Below are 14,196 nucleotides of genomic sequence, written 5' to 3' on the forward strand. Positions count from 1 at the left end.
CATCTTTGTTCCTTTCTAAATTGCAGTGGATTCACAATATCAGACTCTTCGACTATTCAAAATTACTCTTTTGGATTTCCCTTTGAAGCCATATCTTCTTTATCTCAGTCATATCAGTGTCTGAGACATGGGCAGATGATGGGCATTCAAAAATGACTATTGAATTGAGCACCAAACTTAGAATCTGGCTACGTTACTGGCATGTAATAAGTGCACAATCTCTATTGCTGAGTGAATGAATTAAATGATATTGAATTGAACATCCCAAATTGGTGCCATCTTAATCTACTCATTTGTGTTTCCTAATGCCCTCTATTCTGTTAATCTTGACCTCAAAATATATATCTATTCATGCTTTACCTTTTCTGATTCCCTTTCTGGCTCGTTCTGGACAATATAGAATCCTCTCTTTTGTTCTTTGATTTTTAAAATGGTTTATTTTCTAATTGATTTACTTTTCTAAAGAAATCTACGTTTTCTACAAACAAAATTTCATGTTCTGTTTTATAGTTATATCATGGAATCTAAAGAGACGAATGGAATATCTCTTTACACTATAATAGCACCCAGCTTTATTTATTCCTTTGAGGATTTTCTTCACATTTTATAATATACCTTACCTCTCTGTGACATTTTGAAAAAGGAACAGCTTTTCTCTCACATACTCATTTCTCTTGTATTATTATTTTCTTCCTTTTCAAAAAGAGATTATATACTGCTGCCAAACATATCAATTATTTAGATTCTCATTTCAGCTTTTTCTTTATATGTTATGGCAACCATTTGTTTATTTCCCAAAAGAATATCTCTCTGATCTTTGAAAATAATATGTACTTATTTTAGAGATATATTAAAATACACAAAAATATGTAGATGTAAATTCAAATCACCTCTGGATGGCAAATCATCTGCCATCTAAATATGTTTCCCTTTTATTTTGTGCATATATGTATATATTTTTAAAACAAAATTAACATAATACTTTAACATGCTTCTTTTTTACTTAATGTTGTATGTATCATGAGGACTTTTATGTCACTACGTACTCTTCTATTCTTGATTCTACACTTAGCATTCTTCGTTATATATGGTATGCTCTCATTACATATGAACTGTGTATGTGTGTGAGTAGAAAAACAACTTAAAAGGAAACATTTCTATGAAAAGGCAATGCAAGTGGAAATTATGTATATATATATATATAATGTTCTTTATTTTTTTGTTTTCCAAATGTCCTACAGTAAGTATATATCTGATCTGCAATCAGGCAAAAGACACTTGTAAATGAAGTTTGTTTATTCAGCTGTAACTTTTATGATGTATTGATTGCCTACTAACTTCCTCTATGCCTGAGTAAATATGTATTAGATGAATTTGTTATGCAGGTTCGGTGTCTAATTTTTTTCATTTAAAACATTTTTTTCAGTGTCCTCTATGGAAATAAAATCACAGAACTCCCCAAGAGTTTATTTGAAGGACTGTTTTCCTTACAGCTCCTGTAAGTATTTGATTGTTTTCCATCTCTCGAGCCTAGTAATATATATTAGCCGGTTTGTTATCTCATATTTTTATGGAGGCTTTGGAAAAATTTGACTCAAAATGATACAGTTTAACAAAATAGAAAAGATTAGTCTAGTCAAGCTAACATTCTTGATTATTTACTTGAAGACACTACTTTTTGGAGTAGTCCCCAAACCATTTTCTCTACACTATCATGAATGTATGCATTCTGGCTGCTCTATCATTTAAAGCTTCTACAATCCCTGTCCTTGTGAAACACCTCTGTTTTAACTTAACCAGTAGTTGGAACCGAGAAAGATATGGTGATATACTCAACAACCTTTGTCCAAAGACTCTGCAGGAGCCACAGTACTGCAATAACTTCCTCAAACACAGATGGTGTGTGGTGAGCTGTAACACACGGTAGTCTTCAGACTAACCTTTAGAGAGAGAATTACCTGTAAATCAAAGACCACTCTGATTAGACAATAGATACTGCTCATTTGTCTCAAAAGAAGCATTTACCATACATATTTGCAAAAAGCAGATTTAACACCATGTGTTTTAATGCATGCCCATATGAAAAGTAAAGTTGGAAAAAATATGCACATATTAAAACTTGGTAATCATCAAATTCTATTTGTATCATCAAACAGAGGACCTCATTTGGGGCACACACTGGCCTAGATGCTTTAGATACAAAGATAATTGTGTTGTATTTTTTTTCTTAGTAAATCTCCCTTAAAATTCTTATGTATACAGTGTTATTTTCCCTCTGGAGTATATTTATTTCTTGGCATTTATTTGGTAACTATTTATTCCTAATCCCACAGTCTTCATATATATATGCACATATATATTATATATATTATATGTAATATGTATTATATACTTATATATAACATATATATAATTCCTGAATCGATAAACTTATATTCTTAATTACATCCTATTATCCATGTCTTAAACTTTTTCACCATTATGCCGAAATGTATTTTACATTCCATCCCAGCATGCACACATACAAACAAATGAAACAAAATGTTAACAAAACAATAATGAACCTTATTATGTGTAGTGCTCTCCTTTCTGTTCACCCCTGCCCCAATTCTCTCTTTATTTTCTCAGTGCTACATAACCCAGTAAATTTATTTTACAATAGACCAATGAGTTATGACAAATACTGATTTCGTTACTTAATGACTTTATTTGGGTTTCAAATTTTTCTAAGCTTCGCATTTCCATTATTAAATATTGTTACTAATTTGATAAAATTATGCTATTCACAGTCCAGATGTCTGTACGCATTGTAGATATCGCTTGATGCTGTAACCAAGTATTGCCTACTTGTGACTCACCTCTCTGCCATTCTTCCACATTTCCCTAGAATTACTCTCTGTGCCAGTTATTCACAGTCACTCTTACTATCACTGACCTATCTACTACCAATACATAAAATGTCACCTTCTTTTTCTTTCCATGCACACTTATTGGTGGCTGATGTAACACACATGCTAATAAAATATGGAGATCTATATAGATAAACCTTCTAAAGCCATCTTTATAAAGTTTCATTTCTACACTAAGGCTCATTCTTAAGCCTGCCAGAGCGAAAGAATGACATGATTATCTCTTTACAGCTGACTGAGAACCTGGTAAAGTTAAGTGTCTTAGTTTTGGTTGGTCAGATATTAGAGAGAAGAGTCAGGGAAATAAAAGAAACAAAACAGATTGTTGTTTAATATTTATTTACTATTCTTTGGGCCACACTGAGTTAAAGTAAGTACAAACTGCATAGATGCAAGATGATGCAACACGACATCTTTCAGTTTCTTCAGGCTCCACACAATTTCATTGTCCTTGTTTGCTCTCTAACTGCTTTATTCAATTAGATTATTAATTAAAGAACAGGTCAGCATTACTCTCCTCCCAGGGAGGAGAGGTATGGAGTTAAGCAGCCCCTGTCACCCACCATTTCTTGAAGGCTTTTAAGAAAGTATTACATATACCAGAGGGAAGATGAAAACTTCAGCTCCTGACGGGGAATCAAAGAGCACAGCCAATTGAATCACCGTGAGAAAGTCATCACTTTGCATGTTGCTGATGTAGCACCTTTAAAAAATCAAGTAAAACGGAAATACCCCATGTTAACACAGAGATCGTTTTATTGTCAAAGGAGAAAATATTTTTAGTATGTTAGATAACGAGGCATAGCCAAACCACATGACACATATTTTTTGAGCTGTTACATATTTGTTAAAAGTTCTAAGTATCAAAGCAGTGAACTAAATATAGCTAGATATAGCTTGATGCTGTATCCAGTATTGTCTACAGTTTCTCCCTCTTAAAAGGCAAGAATTTAAAAAAATTTTCTCCATCCCCATGGAGAAAAATATTCTTTCTCTCCTTATATAATAACATGCTTCAGACCATCGCCAATGGGATCGTTTCACCTCTCCGGGGCCATTCACACTATGTATGTGTAAGTTATTTGGATCACATTTGATGACATTGTTTCCACTGTGAATGCAAGAGTTGAGTCCATTACAAGTCATCTATAAAACTGTACTGTATGTGTTTCCAAAGGCATCTGACCCAGAACCCCTTTATTTGTGACTGCTATCTCAAGTGGCCAGCAGATTATCTCCATACCAACCCTATTGATACCAGTGGTGCCTGTTGGGGATGGAGAAAAAGAATATTATTTTTTAAAATTGTCCTTCCTGAAGAGGGAGAAACTGTCATTGGCCAAATAAGCAGGTCTGCATAAAACAGGTGACAAGACTGCATAGCATGGAATGACATTCTGCGGAACCCAGAGGGAGGAGTACTTTGTTGGGTGGAAGTTGAGTTCAGAAGGTGGTTGAGGAAAGTAGAGAGCAGAGTACATGCTGAAGAATAAACCTAAGCTCACACACAGTCACATCCACAAGAATGATGTTTGCCAAAGTATAATCCATAAACCACAGTTGCACAGAATATTGATATAGTATATAGGGGGAAAAAAGGAGTTTGTGGGGAATTGTGTTAAAAAGTTAAACAGGTATTTATAATATAAGACTAAAGCCTATACTAATGTATCATGTGACTCTCCAAGAGGGTTGTAAAGTATTCACTCAACAACCAATATTTATTGAGCTCCCAGTATGTGCTGGGCAGCTGGGAAAGGAGGAGAAATGAAAGAGACATATGGATGATTTACTGTGGGGTAGGGAGGCATAGAGATGACAGTCAGCAGTAACATAAGTTGCATATAGCAGAAAAAAATATATATATATATACTTTAGAAAATAGAAAAAGTAGATCAAAGTAAAAGGAATTGAGAGTGCTAGGCGTTGGGAAGGTGTCAAAGACAGCCTGCATGTATTAAGGAGAGGGGTCCGGGAGGCCAGATTGAGAAGGCAATATTAGAGCAGGCTTGACATCTGGGAGATGAACATTTCAGACAGAGAATAGCAGAGCCTGGTGTGTTTAAAAAAGAGCAAGGAGATTAGTGATTGGAGCTGAAACAGCCAGGAGGAGAGAACTGGGAAGACTGCAGAGTTCTGAAGAGTGGACTACTGGTCAGGCTGTTGTGACGACTTAGGCTTCTGCTCAGAGCCAGTTGGGAGCTGTCACGTGGTTCTGAGATAGGGGTGACGTGATCTCTTCTATGTTTAGAAGGACCACACGAGCGACTGTTTTGAGAATAGCCTGAACTACTTTTCCACAGAGTGTTTTGAGGGATTAATGGTGTCTTAGGACATTTTTATGGTGTCCTTGCCAGTGGAGGCTGGGTCTCACCCATTTTTGTGTACTATTCCACCCTTACATCTTCCAGAGGAAATGATTAATAATTTGTAGTGAATACCTGTATAAGTACCACTAGATTTAGGTTCATTTGATCACATGACTTTTGCTTTATATGGTAAAACCCCACATCTCCAACCTCTAATTCCTAAATTATTAAAGTTAAAATGTTAGTGTTGAGGTTAAAGAAATATATTTCACGACTGGATTCTCTTAAAAAGCACAAAATCTTGCAGGTGAGTTAGTGAGATGCTACACTTTAATTCTACAACTATTTAATCAAACAGATTATTGAATGCCAACAAGATAAACTGCCTTCGGGTAGATGCTTTTCAGGATCTCCACAACTTGAACCTTCTCTCCCTATATGACAACAAGCTTCAGACCATCGCCAAGGGGACCTTTTCACCTCTTCGGGCCATTCAAACTATGTATGTATAAGTGATTTGGATCACATTTGATGACATTGTTTCCACTCTGAAAGTAAGAGTTGAGTCCCTTGCGAGTCATCTATAAAACTGTTCTGTATGTGTTTCCAAAGGCATTTGGCCCAGAACCCGTTTATTTGTGATTGCCATCTCAAGTGGCTAGCGGATTATCTCCATACCAACCCAATTGAGACCAGTGGTGCCCGTTGCACCAGCCCCCGCCGCCTGGCAAACAAAAGAATTGGACAGATCAAAAGCAAGAAATTCCGTTGTTCAGGTAATTTCTTCACGTGTTAATTTCCCCTGTGACCAACAACAATGGTTACATGAGACCTAACAAAAGCAGCTGGCCTTCGGCTGATTAGTGAACACTGTAGAACCATATTTCTTTTTCTTCTGCCCATGAATAGCAAAATAAAGAGAACTGTAGACACAGTTCAAATAATACTTCTATGTGTAACATTTTAATACCACGGAGAGCAGAAGAAGTAGGCTATTGACCAAGTTAAAAAGAAGCCTACATACTTCATAGTACCTTTCCAAAATTCAAATTTAACAAGAGCCTTTTAGCCAACTGAGAATACCTTTGAAGTATGTTAAGTCTCATGTTTGTTGTCTTGACCAACCTCAAGTAATTAACTGTATTTTCGTTTCTTCAGAAAGTGAATTGAGACTTGGTTACATCATTTGTTTGGGCTCAGAAGTCCAGGGGCACCGGGAGGGACTACAGATCCCTTGCTTCTTACTCTGAATGCACTTCCTCAGTTTGCATTCTCTTATTTTGCATACAACTGTGAGGATGCATTTTTTCCAAAAGCTATTTTTATAAAATATTTTGGGAATATTGCATTTATTTGTAAAAAGCTAAATATGAATACATTGTATTGATATTAAATGGAAGGTTTCCATCATTCAAATTTACTATTTGCTTTGATATAATATTTTCCTTTTTTTTAATAGAATACATTATATGTCTGTTTGGTAGTATGCTACCTAACTATTCCAGGGGTATTTCACATTCGGCAGTTAATTTCATACTAAAAAGCTAATATAAGGACCCAGCTGGTTATTGTCCATAATTATAGATGCATTTACTACTCACTGTACATTATTATATGTCAGTCACAGCTGTGAATATACATTTTTCACTTAATTGTAGTAACTTTAGTCCATTCTTAATCTAATATAACTCATATCTCTGCTTGCTGACATTCAGGTGCATCTTCTATTTTTTTTTTCTCTTTTTTTATTTAGCTAAAGAACAGTATTTCATTCCAGGTAGGTTTTGCTCGGTAGTAGGACTAACTACAGACACCCTTTCCTCACCTTATAAAATATAGCTTCTAAAACTGATATGCATGCTTCTGAAAGTACAGTGGATACTCTATAGATAGACTGACTGATGCATATATCACTTGTAGCTGTTTCCTGAAAACCTGACCTTTGCATGAGCTTCTGATGTTAAACATCTATATTATTAAACTCCACCTTCTCTTCTCTCTCTTTTACTTTGGCGCATTATCTAAAATTTCTCACAGTAGCTAAAATGTTTGAAGCTATGGCTTTCTACTTAAATCATTTTCTCTCCATACATTGTATATCTGATCTTCCAACCTGTTTTTAAAATATAGCTTATTGAGCTGGTTTTAAAGACAGAGATCTTTCCGACGTCAAAGAGCTCGTTCTACATGAAATCAGTTACAGACACACAGAATTTCATTTTCCACCATGAGACTTACTTTTTTATAGATTCTTATATTTAAAAACTGTTCTTATTGCTTTACTTTTGCTTCACTGTTTGTAGAAAAACAGCAGCTTCCTGCTGATTTATATGCAGTTGTTTCTTATTTGTTTATGACTTTCCATTCTTCTATATCCGGAATTACAATATAAGTCTGTAAAAAGAACATTGATGTCTGATGTGAAAGCATCAGAAGTTCATGGTCTCAAAATGCCTTGAGTAATTAGGCAGATGGATAGAATGTGTCTAAGAAAAGTAATCGCAATGTTTTACCACTTCAATCTTAACACTATCAAGACTGATGATTCTAGAACTAGCTCTTTAAAATACGTTTCTTTACTTATTTTTCCTTGCCTGCCAATTGTGTAAAATGCCTCTTGACTTGTTTGTTTTAAACCATTATGTTAAGTATTCATTGGCCACATTCACCATCTCTTGGGTATATTCTCGACTATAAAATATTTTAAGAGCTACAGATTAAAAGATATTTCTACAGCGTTAGTGTACAGTGTTAGTCTACCTTTCCGTATTTTCTAAAGAATAACTCTGGGTTTAGTCTCTATTTTAAGGAGATATTTGTTGCTTGCCATTATTGAATTACAATTTGGATAATTTTATGGATTTAGTAGATTTGGTTATATGACTTATTTTGAGCTTGAATGATCAGTAGCATTGTATATATTATACTGGCTGCATAACAAGTAACATGTTGAAAAGAACAGTTGATTGGCCTTCATTGATAATGTTTAATATTAATTACTTTACCCAATTAAGTGGAAAATAATCTGATAGCTATTATTTAACCAAAAAAAGCCATATTCTAAATACCAGATGACCTATTGAATAGAACATTAATATGATTTAAATCCTAAAATTATGGCAGTAATAGGTACCAAATTATTTAAACTATTTAATTTAAATACACTTAATTAATAATTGATGAGTTTAATATTTCCAATTCACTAAATAAAGAACAAAAGTGAGGTTATTTTCACGTATTCTGATACAGTTCTTCCCTGTTACTGACAGCAGCCAAATTAGGATTTGGAAATTATCTTTTATATCAAATATCATGTCTTAACTTTCAAGTTTTGATAATTTAATTTACATTATTTAAACATAATAATTGCAGAAGCCAGGCCTCAAAAGGATCATTTGGGCCTCCTTCCCTCTTTTCCAAAAATTTTAATTAAAATTTGAGTCCACCTAAAAAGCCACCATAAAATAAGCATTATTACTGTTCCACTGAATGCAGATTATTTGAATTGCAAGATACCCAGTGTACCTGTCATTTAGACTTTGTGCACTCTTACTTCATTTTGGAGTGAAGCTTAAATCATAAGGCACCAGATCCTCAATAAATACTGTGGCATTAACTGCCAAATGTAATGAAACCGTGATATTCACCATCACAAACTTCTTATGAGATTCTGATTCCATTTCCACTAAGAAACATTATTTATAAGTTGAAAAGTTCATTAAAAAGTATACATCACAACATAAGGATTAATCCAAATGTTCTAATGATTGTCCTTGAGGATCTCCATGATTAGTTTTTCATTCACTTTTACGTGTGGACCTCCCTACTACCATTTTATATGACACTCTACATATTACAGTGATAAAAGAAAATCTGTCTTTCAGAGAGTTCATCTTTTAAAGGAATCGAGAACTTAATTTGCACTATGCATCTTTTATTACATTGGTTTTCTTGTGAGACCACCGTGCTTCAAAATATTATTTAAAAAATTTTACAAAGCATGACAATTCCCATCACATCATGCTATTTTTTCAATAATTACCATAATAAAGAAAGAAGGAAGAGAGCTTAGTTTTATAAATATGTATATTAATCTTAATTGGGATTACTGTTTCTTTCCTTCTTGGTGATCTTTACTTTTGCAGGAATTCACCATTTTGGCTGTAAGTAAAAGTGTCTGATCTGAAACATAATACCCTCCCTTTTCAATCCTGATGTACCTTCTTCTAGTCTTGGTCTTTGGCACCTTTTTTTTCAAGAAGAAACCGCAGATCCTTTGAGCTTCTCTGTTGTCCTTATAGCTCACCTTCAACTTCTTCCTGGATGTTGTTCCTGAAAGCTGTTGTTTCCATTCTGCAGTTCTGAGGAACGGTGGAGGCACCTTTTCCGTATAGCCCCTTCTTTGTGTTTCCAGGAAATCTTCGGTAGTAATACTCTTACTATGGTCATAAACATTCTGCGGGAAGAATGCATGTCATGTAAACAGTATTACATTTCCAGAACACCTGTAGCTTTTCTCTTCCTTCCCTCCATTTTCCTCTTGGTCTTACCTTTGGCCTAGTGGTTGGTGTAGTGACAATGTAGCGAGATTTTCTGTTGTGCTTGATCTAACCATGTGGTTGCGAGGTATGAGTAAAACATGGTTCCGTCAAGCACCATGGAACGTCACGCAGCTTTCTACAGCATGGCAAGCTGCTGAGGCTTAAATCAGGATTTACCTGTCTCTTTCTACAAAATCAAAATGAAAAAAAAGAGGGCTTTTTAGGCATCTCTGAGATTATGTGAGAGGGAGAGAATAGTAAAAAGTCCATAGAAAATTTAAAAGCCTGAGTATATCTATTTGCCTTGAAAGCCCTAATTTACAATGATATATAGGATCATGTTTATTACTGGATATATTTTCAATTCTTGACTCAGAGAAAAAAAATAAACTTTTTAATAATGAATATCCATTGTGTGACTAGCTGTGAAATAGGCTAGAATGGCTCAGAATTGGATCAGCAGAAAGTACAGCTGTGAAAAGCTCAACTTTATTAATGTTTTCCTGTCATGTGAATCTGGTCACTCTTTTTTCCAGAAAATTCCAAGCCTTTCTTTTAACCTTTCTCCTGACATCCATTGACCAAAATACCCCAAGTTGTCTCCCTGCTACATAATCTATAGTTATCTTACTTTTTTCTTCCTACAAACTAATAAATATTCTAACCTTTAGACTCAGTATCTTTTTCTTGGTTTGAATTCTCAATAGGTACAGAAGATTATCGATCAAAATTAAGTGGAGACTGCTTTGCGGATTTGGCTTGCCCTGAAAAGTGTCGCTGTGAAGGAACCACAGTAGATTGCTCTAATCAAAAACTCAACAAAATCCCAGAGCACATTCCCCAGTACACTGCAGAGTTGTAAGTTCATCCGCCAACAAAATTCTGGTTGGGAAGGAGGGAATGAAAGCATTAAAGCATAGGAATGTTTGTCTTGCCATTTTTATTATTAATAATTGTGTTAATTTTAATTAATAGGCATTACATTGGCATAACTCTTCTTAGTACAAGAATATATTAGAGGCTACCTTCGTTCATCTTTCTAGCCAACCATACGATTAAGTACAGAACTAATTTATCTCTCAAAATGCAGTAAGCACTTCTTACTAATAACAGTGGTGTTTATTTGATGCTTATTTATTGGGTATTATTTATTCCCAAACTATTTTCTATGTACTAAGTTTTTTTAACGTATTTAATCCTTATAGCAACTAAATAAAGTAGTTTGAGAGCCTCAATTTTCAATTTCTGTAAGCGATAGATTCAAGGAGTCCATCTTACCTAATTTACTACTTCATTGACTTACGGGTGGAAGGATTCAGTGATCATCAGGTATTAAAGTAGAAAGGATAGCTTTTTCTGAACAACGCAAGAAAAGCTGAAAAGGCAGAATATGATGGCATTTACACTTAACAGCCTTAACACAGGTTCTTGCACATACTAAGTACTAGAATGTTGGTTGGAGCACTCACAGATTCTACGCGCATGCATGGTTTGCCTTTACTGACTTTATTTATAAAAAGACGACCTCTAACGTTAGTGTTCTAACAATTCAAGAAAAAAACTAACGAAACCTCATCATTCTCTCAACATCTTAGCCATGTTTATGGATAGCAACATCTGGTATTTGTCATTTACTGCTTTGCAAAGTTCGTTGTCTATTTGTTTGTATATAATCCTTCTGTCTTTAACTAGATTATAGCTCCTTGATGACAGGGATTGTGTGTTATTGTTTATCTCCCACTGTGCCTGTACTCATGCCAGTACTTAATTAATTTTTAGCAATTTGAATAGCTAAAAATAAAGTAATGCCTTTCAAAGACTTGACAGAAACCAACTATCTTGTAGTTATAGTGATTTTTTTTTGTAGTCCTGTTAGTTAATGAAGCTATTTCACAGCTCCAGGAATTTTAGAAATGCATTGAGACCATGCAACCAAGGCCCTGAACTTTATTTTTTACAGTTATATAGGGATTTATGCTTATTACCTATAATACTACAAACAAGTGATATCTTCCAGCACAATAGCACTTTTTTTTTTTTTTTTTTTTTTTTTTTTTTTTTTTTTGAGAGAGGGTCTCAGTCTCTTGCCCAGGCAGGAGTGCAGTGTCACCATCACAGCTCCCTGTAGCCTTGGCCTCCTGGGTGCAAGGGATCCTCCTACCTCAGTCCCCCTTCCCCATCCCCCCAAGAAGCTGGGACCTCAGGCATGCACCACCACACCCAGCTGATTTTTGTATTTTTTGTAGAGATGGGATGTTGCCCTATTGCCCAGGCTGGTCTTGAACTTCTGAGCACAAGCAATCCTCTTGCCTCTGCCTCCCAAAGAGCCAGGGTTATAGGCATGAGACACTGCCCCTGGCCTAGCACTTTAAATAAGTTTGTTTGTCATGGAAGAATTATAGTGGAAACTAGCCTCCAATTTAGACTTCAGCAAATGTGTGTAATGTAAGAGATTTGTAATTTTTTTAAATTATACAATAAAATCAGTACTGAGAAGAAAGTATTTGCAAATCATGTATCTAATAAGACACATTCACAATGTATGAAGAGCTCTTATAATTTAGATTAAAAGGTATTTTACTCAGCTAATGAGTGGTTAAATTATTCATATTGACCTTTCTCCAAAGAATATATAAACACATGTCCAATAAACACATGAAAAACTGCTCAATATCATTAGTTATTAGGGAAATTCCAATCAAAACCACAATGAGATACCATTTTAGACCCACTGGAATGGCTAAAAAAAAAAAAAAGGGAGAGCAACATAGTAGAAGAAATTGAAACCTTTATACATCGCTGGTCTGAATGTAAAGCTTCTATGGAAATCTTTTTTGCTATTTCTCAAAGAGTTAATCACAGATTTACCATGTGATCCAGCAATGCCACTCCTATGTATATGTCGAAAAAATGACAACATATATCCAGGCAGAAACATGCACACCACGTTCATAGCAGCATTATCTATAGCTGTCAAAGAATGGAGGCAACACAAATGCCTCCTAACTGATAAATGGATAAACAAATGTGTCATGCCTGTGTAATGAAATATCACTGAGTCTTAAAAAATAATGAAGCACTGCCATATGCTACAACAGGAACAAGACATTATATAAAGCAAAAGAAGCCAGACAGAAAAGGCTACATCTTACATGATTCCATTTATACAAAATGCCCAGAATAGGAAAATTAATAAAAACAAAAAGTAACCTGGTGGTTGCCAAGGGCTGTAGGGGAATAGCCACCGAGAGTGACTGGTAAGAAGTATGGGGTTTCTTTCTGGGGGTAATGAAGATGTTCTGGAATTAGATAGCAAAGATGGTTGCACAATTTTGTGAATATACTAAAAACCACTGAATTGTACACTTTAAAAGGGCACACGCATTCTAATAAAGCTGTAATTTTTGTTCCAATTGTGAAGAAAACAATTAGGGAAAAAACAGTCTAAAAATCCTTTTTAGTGGGGACGATAGTGGAAAAAATTGGAGAAAATTTGTTCTAGAGATTGCTGAGAGCTGGTTTTGATCTTTGATTTTTTCTTGTTTTACTGTGTAAAAAAAAAACTTCCTAACATTTTATTTTGATTAAAATTTGAATAAAATGAGAAAAAACATCAGTATGTTCCACAAATCTTCTGTGATATATGTATTTCCTTTTATTTTCCTGGTGTCATTCAATAATGTTAGAATTCATTTTGAGAAATCAAATTTAATGCTTTCCTAACTATTAGTAATAAAACTTCTCTATTCCTTCCTTTTTCTTCAGGCGTCTCAATAATAATGAATTTACCGTGTTGGAAGCCACAGGAATCTTTAAGAAACTTCCTCAATTACGTAAAATGTAAGTCACTTGTTAGCTTTTTTTTTTTTTTTAATTTCCATAGCATTTTGTTGTGTTCATTTTCTTAAGTTTCTTAGAAAATTAGAAAATATTAAAAATCCTGGGAAATTTCCCTATGATGGCGACCTGTGACATGAATTCAGGGTAATCTCTGCAAGAACTTTTCTGTGTGTCAACAGTGTCAATCACATTTTCTATGGCAGAGCCTAAGCATCTGACTTTAACTCAGACAGCTGGTCTGTTATGTGGCCACAGCAGGAATCCAGCAATCTAAGCACATTAAAATAGGTTCAGTAAGGTTTTGTAACTTCCTTTACTATTCCCCAAACCATGCTGTTATTTCTTTTTCATGTCAACTATTGGACTTTTTTGCTTCATTAAACTTTCATTAGAAGATATTCAAAATTAATGATTGGTAAACTGGCTCGATAGCTCATCTGTGTTACTACATGTCCACAACTCATATTTTAAAATAAGTTCATAAGCTCAGCAGTTTCAGCAGCTCTCAGTAGGTTACTCCATGCCCCTGGGGAGGTGTGAGGGAGAGACAGGACATACGTCAATAGCATGGGACCAGTGGAGCACCCTCACACATGC

At 34.8% G+C, this 14,196-nt stretch overlaps 1 protein-coding gene and 1 non-coding gene across 5 annotated transcripts in view; both read left to right on the top strand.

Moving 5' to 3' along the window:
- SLIT2 (slit guidance ligand 2) overlaps positions 1-14,196 on the top strand; it is a 370,465-nt gene that overhangs the window by 268,096 nt on the left and 88,173 nt on the right. For 2 of the 4 annotated variants that reach the window (XM_015138091.3, XM_078002599.1), the window contains exons 12-17: positions 1,427-1,498; positions 5,577-5,720; positions 5,831-5,994; positions 6,972-6,995; positions 10,467-10,617; positions 13,525-13,599. In XM_015138091.3, coding sequence (XP_014993577.2) covers positions 1,427-1,498; positions 5,577-5,720; positions 5,831-5,994; positions 6,972-6,995; positions 10,467-10,617; positions 13,525-13,599 — 630 coding nt within the window. The remainder of the gene's footprint in view (positions 1-1,426; positions 1,499-5,576; positions 5,721-5,830; positions 5,995-6,971; positions 6,996-10,466; positions 10,618-13,524; positions 13,600-14,196) is intronic. The other 2 variants (XM_015138093.3, XM_078002600.1) reach the window with 1 other exon arrangement.
- Positions 9,796-9,900, top strand: MIR218-1 (microRNA mir-218-1). Its single transcript, NR_032455.1, has one exon. It is a non-coding gene; the product is annotated as a microRNA mir-218-1 (primary transcript).

Source organism: Macaca mulatta, chromosome 5, assembly GCF_049350105.2.
Source record: "Macaca mulatta isolate MMU2019108-1 chromosome 5, T2T-MMU8v2.0, whole genome shotgun sequence".
In the NCBI taxonomy this organism is placed as follows: domain Eukaryota; kingdom Metazoa; phylum Chordata; class Mammalia; order Primates; family Cercopithecidae; genus Macaca; species Macaca mulatta.